Here is a 22,889-nt window from a genome sequence, read left to right on the forward strand (position 1 = left end):
TGTTCTCTCTAGTAGATGGAGAGATTGTGGCACCTGATAAATAATCTCTCTCTTCTTAAAAACCGAGGGGAATGCTTCTAACTGGGACCTGGGCAGTGGCAAAGACCAGACCCCAAAAGAGGAGATAATTATAGTAAGGCAAGGTAAATTCCACCCTACTGGACAGAATCAAAGTCACTTTAGGGGATCAGTTCTCAGTTGACAATGGGCACTGGAGTAAAGCATTTGGCACACAGATATGTTAATGCCTTGCAGCTGGATAGATGTTTCTTCCTTGTATGAAAAATAACTAAAAAATAAAAATAAAAAATAGTGCAACAAGCAGAGAGAATCTGTTAGGATGAAAGTCAGTTTCTATAGGACAATAACATGGGAATCTCTTATCAAGTCTTTGTACAACATCTAGCTTTAAAAGCCGTCCTTGCAGGTTGCGTTCACTCCTTTTGTGAAATCTTCCCGTACAAAGATGAAACAACAGCATGTGGTTTTTATAAGAAGAAAAGAAATGGCTCTCAAGATTTTTCCCAATAGCTATCACTACTGACAGCCAGGGTTAATCACTGTCTTCTCAGTATTAGATGGGAGAGAATAAACTTTAAAACACTTTAAAAAGTCAGCTGTGGGCTCATTTGTTGCCAGTGCTCCAACTCTCTACTTTGCTCTTTGCTTGCCCAATCAGCCTGTCTGACCATCGTTTCCATCCATTCATCTAAATTCTCCTTGATTTAATTGTTTTCCATCCTTTCAAGCTTCCTTCTATCAAAAATGATAAGGAGGGACTTTTCCAGCCTTGCATATGTGCAGCCTAGCAGCAGCTCCCACTGCACTCTGGGCTTGCTTTCTTCCCTGCTCCCAAAGGCAGAGCCTTCCTCTTGTCACTACCTTCCCACTCAAGCACTACTTCCTGGATATTTTATCTGATCAAAATACAGATAAATCAAATCTGGCTGTAATTACTCCCATCCCTTCATTGACCTGTTCTGCAGGGTTGGCCTTTTTTTTTTTTTTTTTTTTTTTTTTTCCTGTGACCTTTTTGGGTCAATGAAACTTCTAATGCACAATTTTGGGATTGAATCAATAACAGTGAAGCATGTAGAAACTATTTGAATTTAGAGAGGTTTTTGCACCTGAATGCTAAGCACTCCCTGTGTAGTTAAAATATGTTATTACTATTAGATGCTATACATCATAAATCCTGAGAGATTCACTATATATGCATTGCAGTCTGCATATTGTTTTAATAAAACTAATGTCAGATTTCTGATATTCAGGATTTTTTTTTTTCAAAACTACTTTATAAATGGCATTGTTTTTCAATGCAGCTCTTTGAACAAAAGAAATAAAGATTTTTCTTTCCCTGCTCCAAAGAAGAACTGTGAAACATCTTGTTTCATACTCTGTAGTTCCAGGCTGGGGTGTGCTTGCTATGGCAAAACTGTCAGAGGCCTCAGCTGAAGGTGTAGCAAATCTGTACCTAACACAGATTTCTGCACAGAAAGGTTCCTATCTTGAGCAAGTGCCATTCCCTGCCTAATCTCAAATCTCAGTTCCATATTACTGGAGAAACTGAGATTATTAAAGGAAATATAATCTTTTTAATCTTTTTTTTTTTTTCTTCACAATTTATATACTATCATATATTTGAGTTATAAATTATTATATAAGATATCTGCATAAGATACAAATATGAGATACAGATGTACATGATTTTCATGCTTGGAAATGACAGAAGCACTAACATTTTTCATAATAATGAAAAGATGGGTTATTCTAGAGCACACAGCAATGAAAATTTTGACAGAAGTGAATCTATCCTTGGAAAAATAAATAAGCATCCAAAACCAGCATTTAACACCTCCCCTTCCACAAGTATTAAAAATCACAGAAGTAATCTGGTGAGCTTGAAAATAAATATTTCTTTTTATAGAGCCTATATGCCAGCTAGAATATGATATATTTTTATAGGTTATATGATAAAAAATATGTTACTCCATACATTCAAATAAATGAACAGTATTTGAAAGATGATATGATGCCACAGTACTAAAGATAACTGTGCATCTTCTTTGCCTCTTAGCTTTTTTGTTCTGGCATACCAGAAATAAATAGCATTTAAGCGGAAAACAAAATTATGTTTCCTTACTTTTTTTTTTTCTCATGGCAAAACGTGAAAAGCAGCCTAAGGTGGTGTGTTTAAGTTGACCCTGGACTTTCCCTTGCCCCAGAAGTTTCCTGAGCAGCCCTTTGTCTGCATTCATTTTCATTACATACATTCATTGCTGTCTCTTACTTTCAGGTTGTGTTCGATACTTTCGTTGTTATAAGGGTAGTGCCCTAAACTTTGGAGGACAAACATGGTGGAATCTGAGAAAAACCTGCTACCAAATTGTTGAACATTCCTGGTTTGAATCCTTTATCATATTCATGATTCTTCTGAGCAGTGGAGCCTTGGTTTGTGTAGCACAATTTCATGTATTTCTTTAGGAGCATTTTTAGCTTTAATTGTGCCCAGACAAGTTGCTTTCAGCAGAAAACATGGAGTATATCTTTGAACTCATCACGAGAGAAAGGAAGAGGTTTCTCAGAGCAGTCATTTATTTGCTATTGTAATAATTGCAAATTTATTATTCATACTATTACAAATTATAGAGAGAGCAATGCTAAAAATATGCAGCTCTCAGAAGCTGTTCCCATTCTGGTTGTATACTGGATTTTTCTGGCTTATGCAGTTGTGAAATATAAAGTTTTTTATATGTCATTAAAATAAGTAAATGGCATTTAGTACTTTAGTTCTCCTGAAAGCATAAAGTTCTTGAAATTAATTTCTAAAAATATACTTTCTTCCTAGGATCCCAGTGTGCATGTTCCGTATGTGTCCACAGAGGTGTACAACATAGAGAAAAAAGAAAGAGAAGGGACAGGAAGAATTACAAGCTTATTAGCTGGCATGCTTCTGAGCAAAAGATGGGGTTCACATCTGCATAAATTCAATATTGAATGATGAAGAGGTCTTATTGATTGTAGACTTTCATTTTTTAAAGCTTGTCTCTGACTTTTAAAACTTATTCGTATATTTTGATTTCAGGCATTTGAAGACATCCATATAAATGAGAGAAAACGCATTAAAGCTATGTTGTCATTTCTTGACAAAATGTTCACTTTCATCTTTGTCCTGGAGATGCTCCTGAAATGGGTGGCTTATGGCTTCAAGAAGTATTTCACCAATGCCTGGTGCTGGCTTGACTTCCTTATAGTAGATGTGAGTTCTGCCGTCAGCATTTCTACGCAGGTCCCGATGCAGGACTTAGCAGCAGAATCACTGATTCTTTTCTGGCTGTGAAATTAAAAAAGATGCTTTCACCTCCAGTAATGATGGCTTCAGGATATTGCACTCCGGGCACTGAAAATGTTTTTGTTGTTGTTGTTGTTGTTTTTAAAAAGGAATAAAAAAAGCAGACACCAAAGGTTGCTAATACTTTATTTTATCTCTCCATTCAGGTCTCTTTAATAAATCTCTTAGGGAGCTCATTTGATGCTGTGAAATCTCTTAGGACTCTCCGAGCTCTGAGACCCTTAAGAGCATTGTCAAGATTTGAGGGGATGAGGGTAAGACTGAATACAAATTAATGCCTAACAGCACTAATAAGCATGTAATGGAATCATAACACTGTGCATTTATGAGGTTCATATGTGTGCACCAAGTTAAGTTTAGGATTTATAAAAATGAGTTTTTAAACAGCACCTTTTCTATGCTCCTCTATACTTGGCTGCTCCTTACAGATTTTGTTCAAGTGATCAATCCCAAATGCTGTTGAAACTAAAACGAGGCTGGGCAGAACTTTGTTTCTTTGCTGCTCAGTCATTCTGTCTTCTTGTCCTCCTGAGATAACCCAAAATAAAAGAAAATAAGAACTTTGAGCACAGTTTTCATTCTTAAATGGTCATGGAAAGCTAATTTAGAGGAAAGAATCCTTTCCATTCTGCAAGTTTTTATTGGACTGATTTACAAAAGATTTAGACTGTCTCTGCCTAAGAGATACTATGCAGCTATGAGTCTTTGTTCAAGGTACCCATGTCAGCTGTGACCAATATTTACGTGGAAAATGTTAGATTTCTGTTTGCTGAGATGACTAATTGACTGTTTGTTTTTTCACAACATCTTTGTTTAACTACATGTATTTTGCTCTGCCATTTCATGCAAGGTGGTGGTCAATGCCCTCATAGGAGCCATCCCTTCCATCATGAATGTTCTGCTTGTCTGCCTCATCTTTTGGCTCATCTTTAGCATCATGGGGGTGAACCTGTTTGCTGGGAAGTTTGGGAAATGTGTCAATATGACAGAAGAAAATTCAGTATTGAATACTTCAGTCAATGACTTCACAGACTGCAAAATGTATAATAACACAGGAAAAATATTCTGGGTCAATGTTAAAGTCAACTTCGATAATGTTGGCTCTGGCTACCTGGCTCTTCTTCAGGTGGTAAGTGCTGCTTACCTTCACTTGCCAATGCCATGTCAGATGAACTCAACCTCCTGCCAACTCCTAACTCATCTCAGTGGATGATAGAAAGGAGAGATCTAACACAGCCTGCTCTTCCCTCATAGCTGGCTGCTCAAAGACCAGTGCTGTTAGCTCATGCAAATGGAAAAAGGGGAGGTACTGTTATATATGGACAACTGGAACCCACCTTTTCTAGGTGATAAAGTGTAAAGGTGCTTTTCTAGGTGATAAAGTAAGCATGAGATGGATGAGTACAGTTCCAGCCACCAGTTTAACCTTGGAAAATAAAGCAGGTCTGTGAAGGTTTGCCCTGGCAGGATCTTAAGACAACATGGTCTGTCCCATCCTGACAAGCTTTCTGATCCTGTATGGGCTGAGGATGTCACATATAACAGTGGCAAGTTTCCCTGAAGTCAGTTTGGTGTTATGTGTTTATGACAACAGCAGAGTCTCTTTCCCCATTTGATGTCATTTGGATATATAAAATGGTAAGAAGAGTTTACCCTAAAAGTTCAACACATTTTCTATAATCTCTCATTCTAGGCAACATTTAAAGGGTGGATGGACATCATGTATGCGGCAGTAGATTCACGAGAGGTCAGTTGCCACCTACAAACTTCATTTTCTGTTAAGCACCTCTATGTGTTTCTGCAACAGCATGGTGATTTTACACTTTGCGGCCTGCTGTTTGTCTGTGTTAAAGCTTTCCACTAATTCCTTTTATCAGCTGATGTAAATATTTTATCTGTGAATGACTCACAGTAGCTTAATGCTGATTTGTTATCATGGGAAGAGAGATTCAACTCCAGATTCACATACCTAAATGCAGTTATATATAACGTAAACTCTCCATGTGAGTTCACCTCCAAGTCTCCCCTGAGCTTCATGGAGATCTAGTCAGTAGGCTCAGAGAGATCTAGGGAGCATTTCAGCTCACTGGCTCTCTGTACTGGTCAGCTGAGCACCTCTTTAGACTGTACTGACCATCCTGATAACTGGATGTCTGTCAGCCGTCAGGGGACTTCCAAGTCCCCACTCACACGGAGGCACCTACCTTTCACATCACCCATTATGAAACTCAAACTTGGAGTAAAACCAAATATTCTACAGTGACCTAGTTTAAAATACAAAACCAAACTTCATCAAGAATCATGCTATTGTGGATAAGCAATCATCTGATATACATCGTCAGGCATCACCACAAGTACCATTTTGTCTACTTGTTGCCAGTAACATTTGCTGACTTATCATAAGTATCATCCAATGATGTACAGAGCAAGGTGGTAAGTCATTGGAGGCAAAGAATTTGAAATCAAGACACTATCTTGATTTGATCATGAATTCATAGGAATCAAATAATTTTTAAAGTAGCCATATATGAATATATATTTTTTTGTGTTTTGATCAGAAAAACTGTTTTTCTTGTTTTGGCATTATTTTTATCCATAATAGCCATAAAAGTTTTTGTTTGTTTGTTTCTTTGTTTTGCTAAGAAATAAAAACCACACCTAGGCAAACATTTTTAATGCCAAGAACCTAGAATTCTAAATGATTTGCCTGACTTTTCGAGTACTAAGCATTTTACAGCTCCCATTCCTATTGGAAGAAGCTGAACTAATACTTCTTAAATGTTTGCAAAAATAATGTCAAGCATGTCCAATTCAGGAACTGTTTCAGTTGACTTTAGTGGGGCCTTAATCAAGTGCAAATGGTAAGATTGTAAGTAATGTCTGAAAAGGAAAAAAAATAGCTTTTGTGCAAAAAGAAATTTAAAACAAAACTAACCTTATTCACCATTAGTCAAAGAATATGATTAGTTCTAAAAGTTTTTCAATGCAAATACATTCAATATCAGATAGAATTAAATTATCCTTGTCTGCAATGATCTAGCCAGAAACTACATAAGCATTGTGAAAGAAATCAAATTAACAAACTCTTATAGTATTAACACTTTGTGGTACCATTACTTTAAGCCATATTTTCTTGTTAATTTTCTCCCAAGCATTGCTCTTGGCATATAATTTCATAAGGATTGTGTTTAGTTTCAAAAAGGATAGTAGTCAACATGAGCAAAAATATCCCATTGTTTTCTCTAAAGTCCTAGAATTTTGCAGCATCTAATAGTCACAGTATAAATGTTACTTTCTTCCATTATTCATGCCCTTTCCACAAGTATCATATATATACAGTATTTCACAGTATACAGTATTGATAGTTTTAAACTGTATTAATTTTGTTAGAACTAGCATTAAAACTGTAAACTTTAGTTCCTCCTGGAAGCAATTTGTGAGAGGATCTGCAGAATGAAGATTATTCTGAATTAGGCCTATGTTGTTATCGGTCATGTTTCTTGTTGCTTTTCATTCCTGCAGAAAAATGAACAGCCACAAATGGAGCACAGTTTATTTATGTATCTCTACTTTGTGAACTTCATCATCTTTGGATCTTTCTTTACCCTGAATCTCTTTGTTGGTGTTATTATTGACAATTTCAACCAACAAAAGAAAAAGATAAGTATATTGGTTGTGCTCCCGGGCACCTACTATATCTCCAGCAATTCTGCTTTTAGAGAACAAGGTCATAATAACTCTACATAATACCTAAAACTTTTGTTGGCATTTACTAGAGCGTTAGTCATGAAGTTAGCAGAAGTAGCACGCAGGGTGAGGTTCTTCCTCCTTTCTTTTCCCCTAGAGCCTGAACACCCAGCTCATTCCCAACATTTCAAAGGCAATGACATCTGCTCTTCAGCCACTTAAAATACTGCTCCTTGTCTTGGCACTCAAACGTTTTTCTAAGAGAGTAGTCTAGGACAGATACTCTAATAAGTATTTTGGATGTTCAATAAGAACAGAGTGTGGGAATCCAGGGAAACAGTTACTTTCAGTAACTTTCTTTTCATGCTTTCTGAGCTACTTAGGCTTCACCCCAGACCTTCTGATCTGTGAATGTAAGGTTTATGCCACTCTGCTTTTCTTTTTTTGATCCAGTTACAAATCATGAAGAGAAATAGTACCAGCAAAATGTGAAACAGAAATGTTAGTTTTCAGTAATATGGACATCATGACTACAATAGTGCTGCTTTCTCACCAAGTAACGGTGACATTTCTTTATATACTTAGGTGGGGAAGATATCTTTATGACAGAAGAACAGAAAAAATATTACAATGCAATGAAAAAGTTGGGATCCAAGAAACCTCAAAAACCCATTCCAAGACCACTGGTAAGAATGTCTGAATTCCCCAAAAGGAAAATTCATTGTGAAATTAATTTAATTCAGTTAAATGTGCATATTTTATATATTGAATATAAATTATATATACAGTCTTTACATTGATATTCAGATGGTACTTTAAAACAAATTCTGTACCAAAAGGTTGTAATGAAATATTCTAGAAGTTAAATATTTATGTTCTCTGCATAAATATCATTGAGTTTTATATTCAGTTTGGAACTGATTAAACGTCAGGATGGGAAGTAGTTTTCATCCTTTCTTAAATTTCTCTATCATAGTTAAGAGACTTAACAATATAAAAAATTGTGCTATTTAGAAATCATGTACAGAAGAGTACTCCCTACTTTCATAACTGATGCCGGTTGTATTTGTCTTCTTCTAGAATAGATACCAAGGGTTCCTTTTTGACGTTGTAACACGTGAAGCCTTTGATGTCGTCATCATGATTCTCATCTGCCTTAATATGATCACTATGATGGTGGAAACCTATGACCAAAGTGAAACGAAGACTAACATTCTTAACAAGATCAATATACTCTTCGTTGCTATCTTTACTGCTGAATGCGTAGTGAAATTGGTGGCCCTGAGGCAGTACTATTTCTCGAATGCCTGGAACATATTTGATATAGTTGTTGTGATCATGTCACTTCTTGGTGAGTTAAACTGGGCTGGCAAATTCTTTACTAAATCAATCATAAATCTTTTCAGAAAAAAATACTTAAATTGTATAAACTGCAAACAGAAGTTGAAATGGAAATCAGAATACTGTAAAGTGTTCAGTAAAAAGAACTGCATGGTCATAAAAAAAAAAAAAAAGAAAAAAAACATAATTACATTCAAATAACATGAAATTATATATTTTTAATTCCTACTATTTTCTTGGATTTTTTTTTTTTTTTTAATGAAGGCTCTCTTATATAAAATCTTTCACGACAGTTATTTATGTTGTTTCTCAGTATGAGAAACAGAATTAGCATACTGGTACTCTATTACGTGATGATTTCCATTGTTAGTTTTAGTGCCAACTACAAAATCTTTGGTCAGTTAAAAAATGCAGCTTTTTGCTACCTGTGTTTTAACAGAGAATGGAAATAAAAGAGAATATGAAGACTGGAGTTATATTATAGACTCTGGAATTCAGTTTCCAGAAACTGAGGCATAGATGACTGAAATTAAGGGCCCAAACCGTGTAATGGGATAGAAGAGAACAACCCAAATGTAATAGCTTTAATTAGAAGGGATTGCAATGGAAGAATAGTGTAAAAATCTCTTCTGCCAATTTAACTATTCCAAGGCTCAGTAATGCCAAAATAGCAGAAGGCATTTTGAGGAAGAAAAATATTTAGTTTCATTATCATTAATCATGCTTTGTGTGGCAATAAGAATATAGCTCTTCCTTAGAAAGTGAAGTTTCTGGAATGGAAATTCTGAAAAATGTATCCAAAATATCTAAACCTAGAAGAGCCAGCCTCTGCTTCTAGAGCTACTAGGTCTGTCAGGTTTCATGAAAACTAATGACAAAATAACATCCGTCTATGTCCCTGAATGAACTACATGCCAGTGGTAAGCACTACTTTGATGCTCCTTGCTGGTTTTGCTTATACGTATCTTGACTATGTTTTCTAAGTGATAGCCATGACTATATATCTTGTTTTCTTAGTTTAGCTTTATAGAATCATAGAATCATTTTGGTTGGAAAAGACCCATGATATCATCAAGTACAACCATCACATAACACTACCATGTCCAATATGAAACCATGTCCCTAAGCATCACATCCAAAGGTCTCTTAAATACCGCCAGGGATGGTAACTCCATCACCTCCCTGGGCAGCCTGTTCCAATGCCTAACCACTCTTTCTTCATGGTGTGTAATCTAAACCTCCCTTGGTGCAACTTTAGGCCATTTCTTCATGTTTTATCACTTGTCACCTGACAAAAGAGACTGACACCCACCTTTCTATAGTTTCAGTATTTGATAATCAAATCAGAAAGTAACCTGCACCTGCTGAAGAATTCATGCAACCAGTGTCAAAGAAAACCATCAATCAACAAATGTTGACAGATACAGATTTTTAAAGTAGTACATAGAAAAGTGCCTGCCATCCTTTGTGCAACAAATGCTGTCTTCTCATGGCTGAAGAATGTATCTCATAATGCTTCGTTTCTACAGCTGTTTTTTTCAGCTCTAACTGCTATTAATGGTTGTTATGCTATGCTGTTAGCACACACATCATATATTTTCCAACTGCATAGATATTATCATTTCATCCTATAACTAGTTAAGCAAAAATGTGATATTCTAACCAGTTATTATCCTTTCTATTTTAGCTTTGCTGCTTTCTGGCATTGGTAAAGCACTCGAACATTTCTTACCACCTACACTCTTCAGGGTTATTCGCTTGGCTCGGATTGGACGAATACTGAGACTCATACGGGCTGCCAAAGGAATTCGAACTCTGCTCTTTGCCTTAATGATGTCCTTACCTGCTCTATTTAACATTGGCCTCTTGCTTTTTCTAGTCATGTTCATTTATGCTATTTTTGGCATGGCTAACTTTGCTTATGTGAAGATGGAAGATGGCATTGATGACATGTTCAATTTCCAAACCTTTGCTAACAGCATGCTCTGTCTCTTCCAAATCACAACATCAGCTGGATGGGATGGTCTTCTCAGTCCCATTTTAAACACTGGGCCACCGTTTTGTGATCCAAATGTAAGAGGTAGAGTAGGTGAATGTGGTAAACCTGCCATAGGAATTATTTATTTTGTGAGTTACATCATTATATCATTTCTCATTGTTGTAAACATGTATATAGCTGTTATTCTGGAGAACTTCAATGCTGCTACTGAGGAAAGTACAGAGCCTTTAGGGGAAGATGACTTTGACATCTTTTATGAAATCTGGGAGAAGTTTGACCCTGAAGCAACTCAGTTCATAACTTTCTCTGCACTTTCAGACTTTGCAGATGCTCTGGCTGAACCTTTACGTGTACCAAAACCAAACAAAATTGAACTCATAGCAATGGACCTGCCCATGGTCAGTGGAGACAGGATCCACTGCCTGGATATCTTGTTTGCTTTTACCAAACGAGTGTTAGGAGATTCTGGAGAGATGGATACACTAAAAGTACAAATGGAGGAGAAGTTCATGTCTGTCAATCCATCTAAAAAATCCTATGAGCCAATTTCTACTACACTCAGACACAGACAAGAGGAAGCTTCTGCCACTGTCATCCAGCGTGCCTACAGGAGTCATTTGCTCCAGCGCTCCATCAAGCATGCTTCTTACTTGTACCATCACAGAACTTACAGCGGTGACGCTCTTGCAGATGCTGCTCCGGAAAAAGAAGGACTTATTGCATCTATGATGAGTGAAAACTATGGCAGGAATCTTGAAAAGTCTGAAACTTCTTCCTCAGCATCCTTTCCTCCATCATATGACAGTGTCACAAGAGCCAGTAGTGGCAATCTGATGGTTGAGAATGAACTTACAGGTCAGCAACAATCCCCAGACATTAAATAGGTCATCAATGACAATATTAGGAAGAACTATTCAGAGAAGCTAATATTGCAAATACACATCAGCTGAGGCAGCCTTTCCCATTAAACTTGAACTGAAAAAGATGATCATGATAAATTAGCCATGGTTAAGTATGCTAGCAGCAAAGTTTTAGCCTTTGATTTTGCTATTTTCAGCTTTGTAGTGTATTTACATATGCAGAAAAACATGCTTTGAAAAGCATCTCCCACAGTGGTGTGTTCACAGCAGTGGCAGATATTGTCACATCTGACGTCACACCTGCTGTATTTTAGGGACCTGTCCCAAGGGGCAGAGAGATGCTCAAGCAGCAACAGATCTACCAGAGAACAGAAAAAGAATATCATTGTTCATATAAATTACATAAGGAAGAGGAGCTGAAACTATTTGATACTATTTGATACTTTCATTACAGATCTGTTAAGTAAATGGCTGCTGATTTTATAATGTTTGGGGACTGATGTACCATGAATATAGCCACTGCATGATACGATACAGATACGCCACAGTGTAGTGGACTTCCTCCAATGTGATCAGTCTACAGAATGTCATGGCATGTATGCTAATGTAGTTGTGTCACTGCAGCTTAATGAAATAATAAATACAATTCTTAATATTCTAGAAGTTGTACTGAACTGAGTTAAACCTTGTTTTACATTTTATCCAGGAGGACTGTTTTTTAATCTGTTTTCTTCTGGCAGCAAGGCAAAGGCAGCCGTGCAATGTGTCTTCCTATCAGTCACTCCCTAACAAATTGTGTTTGTGACATGCTTTCCTCAAACTTGACAGGATGGTTAAATGCCATGCTAAGGTTCATTCTTGTCAATGAGGTAGAGAAGAGAAACACAAATAAGCATTTCCACTGAGGGGAAATTGACAGCATCACCTCAACCACTCCCTTAGACAGAGACTCAGATGGGGAGTGCCCTGTGGGCACCATCTGAGCTGTCCTTGGTCATGGTGGTGAGCATTATCCAAGGCCACAGTGTGAAGCCTTCACCTGAGGAAGATGTGTCCAGTTGGTGGCAGGAGCCTCTCCCCCTTCTGCTGTTGCTTCTCTGATTGAAGGAACAGTTTCCTTACCCCTGCACAGGTTAAAGAAAACAGAATACAAGTAATGTGGACAATTAGGAAATTTGGGTTGAAGCATTTGAGTCTGGGATTAACACGAGAATATAGATGTAATCAAATGTTGCTTCTCGTGAAATTAAGAGTGCACATGGTCTCTCATGATCTTCACCAATTTTTTCCTTACAGAGGTCTTTGTCCTTCATTTCCTTACTAGCCTGAATTTCTCAGAAAAGCACATGTCCAAACAGTATGCGGTCTTTTGTCCCTTGCACAAGTACTTTTAAATACTTTTAGCTGATGTACTTTGCTGTCTCATGACTGTCGTGTTATCCTTTGTCATGCACTAGACATAGTCATAAATTACCCTTGACATTTTAATTTATTTAAATTTCAGACACGTTACAAGCACGTCAGTAGAAGAGGTTTTTTGTTTCTCTTTGTCACATAGTTGTAGTCATGCAGTCACTGCTGGGTTTGTCAGGTTCTGGCAAGATTCAGGTGAGCTTTTCTCCAGCCAGAGAAGAAACTGGGTTTTGCAGCTGAGTGGTACTTGCTGTACACTCCGCTTATGACCTGCAGCAAGTTGCTCACTCTCTTCAACACCCCTTCTCTACATGGTAACATTATATTCTGTGCTGTGTTGCCTTCCTTTTCTACCTTTTTCACCTCTTCAGATTGTGAGCTCTTTGGACACAAATTCTCTTTCACTATAAATACTTAATGAGATTCTGTTTTCAGTTAAGGCTATCTGAAAACTGCTTGCAAATAAATATTTATAATACCTTTTAATTTTCATTTTCTCTGTGGTGTTTTTTTAGCTTCTCCTAACATTGTAACACCTTTAAAAGTTTTGACTAATAGTCCCTCAAATTTGAAGATAAGTGCACTGTGAATCTGCTTTATACCAGAAAAGTCAACAGCTCTGTGTGATTAATACAAAGGAAACTCTATTCCCTCACACTTAAAATTAAAATAAACAAGTAAATATTGATTAATAAAATTAAATATAGAAGAACTGCACCTATCTGTAGTGGGCTTGATCTCACTACCTAAAGGACAAACATTTTTAACAGGAAATAAAAGTAATGGAAAGGCTTGGAATGGAACTGAATACTTGCACCCCGATCAGAAGAGTTAGAGAAAAAAAAAAAAAAAAGACTATGCGGAACTAACAACACCATTTAAAAAAAAAAAATGCTGTTTTCTTCAGTAAAAATCAGGATCTGTAGTTTAAGCTAGAGTGACTTTACCACTTACCATTACTAATGGCACCACACTGACCATCCAGTTCAGTGTCTCTCAGCTACTTGGGAAAATCCATGGAGCTAAATTGCACTTTAAAGCAAAGATTTTTTTTTTTTTTTATTTCCATTTGCCAGAGACCTTCACAATTTAACTGCTATGAATTAAAACTGGATTAAGTGCAGAGTAGCAATACAAGAATGGATAGCATTCTGTGTTATGAAAAGAGATCCAATTTTGCTTTGTTCAATTTAGAAATAACAGCTGAGAGGACACAGCATAACTCTCAGTATATAAAGCAGGTGGGAAAATACATACCAGGGAGAAAGGCATTTAAAATACAAATAAAGTAGCATGTAAGAAAATGGCCCTGAAAATTAGAAGTGTCTTCTGTTCTTCAGAGGATGAGGTTGTGAAACAGTGATGCATCAGAAGCAGTGGAGCCGGTCTGACTGAAAGGTGAATAGTTGCAAATTTCTTCAAGGGACTATGTGCCTTGACATTTTCAAGGGAAGTGTGACCCAGCAGGGCCGTGGATTCCTACTCAGAACAATTGGAATTTCATAAAATTACCAGTTAAGGCTGGTGAAACTTGTTGAACGCTTCCTCCTAGTGGTTTTAGATCAAAATGACATACTCAAAGTGCAAGAGAAGTTGGGGGCTCTACTCTACCCCAAATATAGAGACTGAAACCTAAAAAAAATAAAGGTCTTAAAAAGAGTGTTAGCAAGAAACAGAGAGTTTAGAGGGTGTGGGAGAAAGGGTTGTCCAAAGAGAAAGCTGCACCTTAATGGTCGGAAAATGAAACGGGTAAGAATTTCCAGTGTAAAAGAGAATTAAATCATGGATAGAAATCTGAGGCAATAATAAATAACTCATCAGCTATGATGAGGAACATGAACAAAAAATTAAGATGTGGGATTGTCTTGGAGTGGGACATGGATGACTTTTTGGACAACATTAGTTAAAGATAATCTCTCTGTCTCTGTGTTAAAGACCAGGTAAATATTCTCTCTCACTTTTTAATGAAGACGATATTCAGCATGAGATTACTTTTTCCTTGTCTAACAGGAAGTGTTTGAACGGAAATGTGAGTACATCTGTGGATGAACACAGGAGAGAATTAAAGCAATCAGGGCCAGTAATCCCTGTTCAGAAATACTGCTGAGAGCTGGCACATGGGACTGCAGATTTCTCAGCAAGGATTTTGTGGGAATGTGTCAAATCAGGAAAGACAACAGGAGGAAGAAATAAACAAAACTAAACCCAAATATAATACTTATATTTGAAAAGGAGGTAAAAAAAAAAAAAAAAAAAAAAAAAAAAAAAGCAACTCAAGCAGTTCTTCTGAACTGAGTATATTCCAGGGTTTTACAACACATTTTGAAGGAAAAATAATGTAAGACTTTAAGATAAGTGGAAAAAAAGAATAAAATAGGTTTGAAATCTGTTTACTGAGAAAGAAGTGGCAGATCTTGTCCATTGGTATTCTGATAAAACTGTGTCTGATGGGGACCTGTAGTTAATACAGAGGCAATCTGCACTTACAGCTGTGCTATTTGCAAAGGGAAAACTGCTCCTGTTCACCTTGTGAAAGATCTCTTGCACAGATCTATTGGTTTTAGCAATATTTTATCTATAACCTGAATAGTGGAGTCCAGGAAGTGTTAATGCAATGGAAAAGCATGGATGAGGTCTCATCTGCACCCATGCATGCATTAGTTAATGATGCTCAGGAAAGATTCATATGAAACAAACAAGAACTAAACGGCTTCTATGACAGGGGATTAGAAAGGTTTAGAAAGAAGCCTGGAAGCCTAGTATGATTAATCCCACAAAATGAAACTAAAGGGGAGACCTGTGACTGTTTCTGACAGGGGAATAAATGTAAGCGAGGGTTAAACTAGAGCATTCAGAAATGCTTATTTTGAATACAGCCTGCATCAGCCACCCTTCCTTGCAAGTGTATAAGTGGGTTGCAGTTTCCCCATGGTGAGTTTTCTATGCAGAAGAACCTTGCCATGATCCTATGGCTATGGGCCAAGGTTCTGGCCCAGAAAAAAAGCTGAAAAACGCACCTAGAAAAATTGTCATCTGTAACGCGTTGATCAAGTAGAACAAGCTGCTCCAGAACAGCTAGATACAATCATCCAAAATGTGTTTGCCATATTCCATCCAGTCAATCAAGAAGGTTCCTGTGACTTCTGATGTGTTAGTACAGCAACATCAGAAGGAAGAAAGAGACTTTCTGCAACAAGTGCAAAGTAACTTTAATAGAAGGGTATAAGCGTAGCAGAGCAGACTGTCATGTTCACAAGTCACGTGCAACACAAGCTTTAATATATTTGTAGGCAAACATGCAAAAGCTTGTTGGGCAGGTACTAAAGTAAGGTTTGCACCAGCTAATATGCAGTGGATGCAGGTCTGGATGGTCTCCTTTTGGGTATTATGAGCACAAACCAATTGAAAGGGGCCTGGGCCGTTAGTGCAGGTCCTTATGTTATAAATGTCATTTCTCCACCGAAAGAAACAAGAAACACAGGTTTAAAGTCTGCCCAAATGCTTTGGTGGTGAGTTCATTCTCCCTTCTGTTGTCCTGCTGGGGTTACAGTTCTTCACCTGAAGACATGAAAGAAAACTTTTGCCCCCTGGTAATTTGTTTCACAGTTAATTAGACCTACACTTATAATCACAAACCTACCTTCTCATTTAAATGAACTTAACTTCAGCTTCAAGCCACTGGTTTTTGATATACCTTTAATGTTGCGTTAAAAGGTTCTTTAGTACTTGCTAGTTTCATTCAATGAAGGCACTTATTCACTATCAGCACTCTATTTATTATTTTAATGTGAGTGGAATGACTTCTTAAAGTATTTCATACAGGCATTTTCCTCAGCAACCAAATATTCTTTTGGCTCTTTTCAGTCTTCCTCAGTTCTCCAACATCCTTTTTAAAATTGCAGGCACATGGTGTATGTGCGATGCTCCTATATGAGACCCAGTAATCTCATAACCACTGCCTGTTGTGATCATTCTAGCCCTGTTAGTATACAGGCAGTTTTCCCTCCCCTGAAAACTGAGGAGTGAGGACTGACTGTGAGGAGCTTTACTGGATGTGGCAGAGAAAAGGTTAACCCATTCAGCTATTAACAATCAGGTGCAAGGTATAAAAGATCAGGGGAAAAAAAAAAAAAAAAAAAAAAAAAAAAAAGGAAAAAAGGTTTGGGAGCGCTGGGCACTGTTTTGGTGGGAAAAGAAGTGATTGAAGACTAGCAGCTGGATGCTGGATGGGCTCGACAGACCTGGATGATCTTGGAAAATGTGTGAGCTTCTTTGGCTGGGGGCATCTCAAGGAGGCGACTCATCTGTCTTGGCAAGCTGTGTAGTACTGTGGTGTTCTGCCCTGGCATCCAGCTTCCCTGGAGGGAGGAGAGGACCCAGTGCTATGAAAGGCGCGGGATCAGCCTGAGCTTGCTTGCTGCTCCACTGGTGGCTTTAGGTTATGCTTATTTAACCTGAGGGAGATCAAAATTATGTACATTTTCACATGCATGAAAGGAGAAAATTCAATCAGGGTCATCATATCTCTTTATAAGATTAGTAACCTGAAATGTTTGGCTTGCTTCCTGTTTTCTCTCCTCAAATCACCATTTAATCTTGAAAGGAAACAGACATGGTTTAGTGGGTGATAGTAGTAGTAGGGGGATGGTTGGACCAGGTGATCTTGAAGATCTCTTCCAACCTTAATGGTTCTCTGTTTCCTGACACAAGGAGCACTATTTTAGTGAGGTTTTAGAACATTCTGCTTGGTGATCTTAAAGGAGTTTTATGAGAAAATATTTTATTTCATTTTTTTCCCCACAAAATGGGGAAGTTATCAAAAATACCTCTTCCATTTTCCTGTTTTGGCACTTCTCAATTGCTAAAACCATTTGCTGGCTGTGAGAGTCCCCGGAGTTCATCTCTCACTAACTTGTACAATGCTGTTTATATTTTAGGCTCATTTTTTGGCAGGTCTCTTACCTCAGTGACACTCAAGTCATATTTTCAAGATTCTTTTATGAGCATGAATCACAGCTTTATTCCAAAATGAGAACTGGGTGTCTGATGTGATACTACATCATGGGGTGCAATCCTGTCCATAGATATCTCTCTAATGGCACGCTAGAGAAGTGATGTCTCAGGTGGTTGGATTCTGGAAACAGTGTGAAGACCTGTGTAGTGCAGTGATGGCTTTGCCATTGATACCCAGCTGTAGGCTAGCCTCATCAGTGTTAGCTTGTTCAGCCCCAGCTGTGCTATTGCCATGGCTTAAACAAGGCATACCACAATATCTTGGGGGACTGTTATCCCCTGTGTATGCTGTAAGGCACTGACAGTTTTTGGTGTTTCACCGTATCATTTAGGATATATTTCACACTGTATTTGTTGATGTAGATTGCAGGATCAAGATATTTAAGTGGAGGATGCTGAAACTCTCCTTTTCACGCATCAGTGTTTGACAGTTGTGGACAAGAGTGACAGCTATTACATCCTTGAAAAATGTGTGTTCCACTTCTGAGCTAAAGATGCTTACACAGATAAAACAAATCCCATGTGAAAGCACTGTGCAGGGCAGGATGTGGCCCTGCTACAGACTAGGAAGGTGGCTAAGACTGCAGAAATCACCAGAAGAGATATTTTGGATCCTGCTGCAATATGTATCCCAAGCAGTGATGGTGAAGAGCCTGGGGAGGCTTGCAGGGGTGAGGATGTGCCTATTTATTTCACTCTGCTCTTCTCACCAGCTTTGGCTGTGCTGTGTGACACACTTATCTCCTGCAAGAAAATTTGTCATATTGTTTATGCAGGATGCTTGATGTAAAGCAGTCCTAGACAAGTAGGCTGCTTTGGGGGGTGCAGGTAGGATGAAGGAACACTACAAATATCCCTCCTGGATGCCCATCCTTGTCTGCATTACATGTAGAAGGAGTAAAATATAATATGAATTCATTCTGCCTCGCTTATCCAGAGACAAAGATCTTAATTTGAATATTCACAGAATTATTATATATATATACATATATATATATATTCATGCTCTTCCCTGCTGTATTTGGTGGCTTCTTTCCAAGTGACCTTTTTCATCGAAAAGGCATATGGTGAGTTTTCAGGTTCATTTGACAATTACTTCACATTTTATTAGCAGATTCCCTCTTCCATTGAGGCTCTGGCATAACAGCAAGGAAAAGAAAGTGATACCCAACACCACAGAGCAGTTCCAGCTGTTAACTCATTTTTAATTGTTCTGGGAAACTTTTACCCACATTTTATTTCTTCATGCAATTCCTGAGATAGACCCTCAGCTGCTATCGCTTGGCTGATGGTGTTGAGTCCATTTATACTGACTGAGGGCTCTGTCTGCTAAAACTATTGCAAACCAAACTGAGGTTGTGGGGACTTGTATTTTTTTGGTAAACCATGAGACAAGCTCATATTAAATTTACACATTAGAAAAAAATCCATTAGTTCTTTTTCCCATTTAGATTAAACCATGTTCTGAGTCAGTCTCTGTTGCATTACCAAGCCTTTTAGCAAACCCTATCATGTCCCCTGTAACTTAAATTTTGCAAACTTCCTTAAAAATCCATTTTTCATTTATTTGCACAAGCCTTAGCAGCCCATTAGCTGACATCAGCCTCAACATCTCTAGCAAACAACATCTCTTCAGACAAATAAACTGATTGCTGGTGTGATTTACAGGGCACCATCTCCGCACCTCTGATCTGTTTCTAGAGTGCACCTTTGGGCACTGCTCTTTCCTCAGGAGGACATGGTCACTATCTTTTTCTAAAGCTAAGAAAAATCTTAAGTTTGCTGGCTCTTACAGACAGCAGAATGCCAGAAAAATCTGTGGGAAGTAGGCACTGTGCAGGTGGTGGCTATTTAATAAGGGGGACTTCTGCTTGTGCTTATGGCAAGAACTTACCATCTGAAGAAGAACTGGTTAGCATCTCTGTTGAATAAATTGCTGGTGAAAGAGTTTGTTGAAGTAAATATATATATTTATCTAAAACAAAACCCATTTCAATTAAAACACCACTGGCAGTTGTGGCTGACTTCTTTTCTTCAAGGTACAGAAAGCAAGTGGGAGGACTGGGACTGGGTGCCTTGACATCTTACTGCTCACCAGGCAGTTCAGTCAGGAAAAACCCTGCTGGGAATGCAGTTTATTTGGTAGTGATGGTACAACTCCAGCCCCAGATACAGTCAATGCAGGGGAAAAAGGCACCTCCAGAGGTTAATTGATCTTATGCATGTAGGGATGGGGAATCACATATCTCTCCAGTGGCTTTTTGGAGGGGAGACATGATGTGGTTCATTCAGGTTTGGACTTGCCTACCTTTTAGACACCTAGATGGGAGCAGACAAATCCCACTACAACTCTCACAAGATGGGAAGAACCATGAAAACCTCACAGTCATAAAGCACCAAACTTTAATGGGGTTACAGTACAATCTCAATTTTAGGAGGAAGTTTCTTGTGCTAAGTTATAGCCCTAAACCTGTCATGGCCTTTTTATCTAATGAGGTAACAAGAGCTGAGATATATTTGTGCTGTATTTCTCAGAGAAGTGCTTGCTGGGGATATTTTTGGAGCTAGGTGTTCAGAGTATGTGGACTTGGAGGTCTCATCTGGCTTTGATGTTTCTTTGTTTGTTGTTGAAGAAATTATTCCTTTTGTTTGCTTATAAATGATGGTGTTTGTCCATTGTACAGGCTGGGTTTTACAGCTGAGCTTGTCTTTGCGTCATGTACTACACTTGGGGCATGAAGGGAGACTGGAGAGCAGTGGGATGTCCTTGGGGAGGGACTGACGTGAGTGAGCTACTGGTGTAATGCACAAAAATAGTACAATGGTGGCCACATTAGTAAGAAAAATGGGGTAAACTTTCACTCAAATCAGGAGTGGGTACTTGCCTCTTCCATATACTTATCTTCCACTTTTCCTTTACTACAGACCATCCATTTAAACCAGCTCAGCTCAAGATATCTTCTTTAGTGTTTTTTTTTTTTTTTTTTTTTTTTTTTTCCTTTTCCTTCTCTTTTGATATCAACATGACTACAGGGAAAAAGGGAAAAAAAGAAAAAAAAGAAAAAGCAGAAGTGCAAATCCATTAGAAAAAGCCAAATATGAAAAGTGCCAGGCAGCGGGAAGTGTTTCTCCAGCATCCATCCTTTCTATCGGACACCTGAGTGCCCAGAAAGATAGGCTACTCTTGACCCCATCCGACTCTTTTGGAGACCAAAGTCAGTTGTTAGGATTTTGTGTTATTGTCTGTGGGTAGCTGTGTTTGTGTTGAGGACAGCAATTCCCTTCCAAATATCTGGCAGAAGCCCCAGTCCTCTCCCACTTAATGTCACCCCCAAATCAATGCTTGAAAATGGATGAAGGAATAAATAATAATAATAATAATAAAAACTCTTCAAGAGAGCACTCAAACTCTGCAGGGAAAAAAAAAAAAAAAGTAAAAAAAAAAAAAATGTTGGACTTTGCTTGATGCTGAGGAGAGCATTCAATATCCAGCAAGGGTCTGACCTTGCACTCAGAGGGGGTCAGCTTGGAAAGCAAATGCGGTTGTTCAGTGCATGCATTGATGTGCTTTAATGCTAGATTTCCAGTCAAGAGCAGTACGGTTTTTAAAGGCTCCATTTGTCAGAGGTAGGATATTGCATTAAGGATGAAGTATGAAAAGCTGAGAGCAGTGAGCAATTACAGTTTTGTTTAAAGTCTTCTCCAAAGAGGCAGACCAGGGGGACTCCAAGGATTCCTTGATTTTTAACAGAGGAAATTTTCAGATGCTTGGAGGACTCAGTGACTTTACCGCAGTTTATCCCAGCAGGTAATTGTGCCTGTTGCATTAGCAGCCAGATCCTGGTTGAATGCTGTCCTCCCCCTGCCCTTTCTTGTCATTGTGAGCAGCAGGCTGGTTTATTATATTAGGGTTACAGGTAATTTATGCTGGAGAGTCCCCTTTTGCAGAGGTTCTAACTTTGTCTTGAAGCTGCTTTGGTCAAAAAATTGTTTGCTGGGAAAAGGAAGATGAGGGGCAAAGCTGTGATGGGACCTGGTGGAATTCTCAAGTTGGAAATGGGTGTAAGCATTCATCCTGTCAAGAGTACCAGCACTCATGTGAGCCCTCTCTGAAGGCAATGGGGCTCAGACAAGTTGCGCATGCCTGTGCAATATCAGTATAAAAATTTAAGATTGAAAGAGCTTCAGGACAGGCCCCATATCTCTCTGAGCCTCCTTAAACTGCTCATCTTGAATAAGGTTAAAAAAAAAAAAAAAAGAAAAAAAAAAAAGAAAAAAAGAAAAAAAGTAAATATATACTACTGTGAGCAGCAATGGGCCTAGAGCAGTCCTAAGGCAGTTGACAGGATTATTTCCATTCTGAAAGACAGTGTGGTTTTAATGCTTAGCTACGCTGAGTCTTTCTACCCCAAGCACTTCCCAGAAACTGAAGTGGTAGTTTCTGAATACAAGCTAATAGGCATTACAATTAATTAGAAGATTCAAATAAAATAATAATAATTTTAAAAAAAGGGAAATGGCTGATGATTCACATAAAATGCTAAGTGTACTGGAAGGAAGCTTGACTTTAATTAGTGTTAAATGGAGAAAAGGAGGGCATGCTGGAATGCAACAAAAGGAAGAAGAGGGATAGCGGTGCTAAATGCAGAAAATGGCTTTATCACTTGGATCTTGCCTCCAGTCCTTGGGCGGGCTGCTTATTAGCTGTGCCTCCTCAAGGCACCTGAAGTCTAACGCAGGCCTGTGTGTAGTGTTTGATCCTCTGGGCAGTGCACAAAGGGTGGATCTGGAAGCACAAGGAAGGCAAAGATTTGTTCAGATTGCCTGCACAAGGTGAGGAAAGTGCATAGAAGGTTTGAAGGTGTGGCAAATATGATTTTACATCATGTATGGTCAACCTTTCAGCATATATAAAATGGCAATATTTCGAGGTGCTTTAGATTTTTTTTTAGATTTTTTTTTTTATGTTTTCCTAGGAAATGATAACCTGTTTTTTGTCTGCCTTAAAGTCCCCTCCTATGGGTATCAGAGCCAAAATTCCCATGGAGTTTGGCAAAGTTTAGATTTCATCCTCCTAAAAATTTTCTTAGGGCTTCCAAAATAGATAGAGAGTAGAGCCACTAGAGAGATTGCAGGATATGGCCACTTCAGTAGCTTGAGATCATCTTTTTGACACCCCCTCCCCCCCCCCCCCCAAAAAAAAAAAAAAAAAAAAAAAAAAAAA

General features: G+C 38.2%; 1 protein-coding gene across 4 annotated transcripts in view; it reads left to right on the forward strand.

The window, feature by feature from the left end:
- The window catches only part of LOC118161432 (sodium channel protein type 5 subunit alpha-like), a 41,766-nt gene extending 29,867 nt beyond the window's left edge, over positions 1–11,899 (forward strand). For all 4 annotated transcript variants that reach the window (XM_035316782.1, XM_035316784.1, XM_035316785.1 and 1 more), the window contains exons 20-28: positions 2,297–2,451; positions 3,086–3,259; positions 3,499–3,606; positions 4,203–4,481; positions 5,046–5,099; positions 6,875–7,012; positions 7,621–7,725; positions 8,120–8,390; positions 10,068–11,899. In XM_035316782.1, coding sequence (XP_035172673.1) covers positions 2,297–2,451; positions 3,086–3,259; positions 3,499–3,606; positions 4,203–4,481; positions 5,046–5,099; positions 6,875–7,012; positions 7,621–7,725; positions 8,120–8,390; positions 10,068–11,263 — 2,480 coding nt within the window. In that variant the 3' untranslated portion in view covers positions 11,264–11,899. The remainder of the gene's footprint in view (positions 1–2,296; positions 2,452–3,085; positions 3,260–3,498; positions 3,607–4,202; positions 4,482–5,045; positions 5,100–6,874; positions 7,013–7,620; positions 7,726–8,119; positions 8,391–10,067) is intronic.
- Positions 11,900–22,889: the final 10,990 nt, after the last annotated feature.

The sequence above is a fragment of the Oxyura jamaicensis genome, chromosome 2 (assembly GCF_011077185.1).
Source record: "Oxyura jamaicensis isolate SHBP4307 breed ruddy duck chromosome 2, BPBGC_Ojam_1.0, whole genome shotgun sequence".
NCBI classification, from domain to species: Eukaryota; Metazoa; Chordata; class Aves; order Anseriformes; family Anatidae; genus Oxyura; species Oxyura jamaicensis.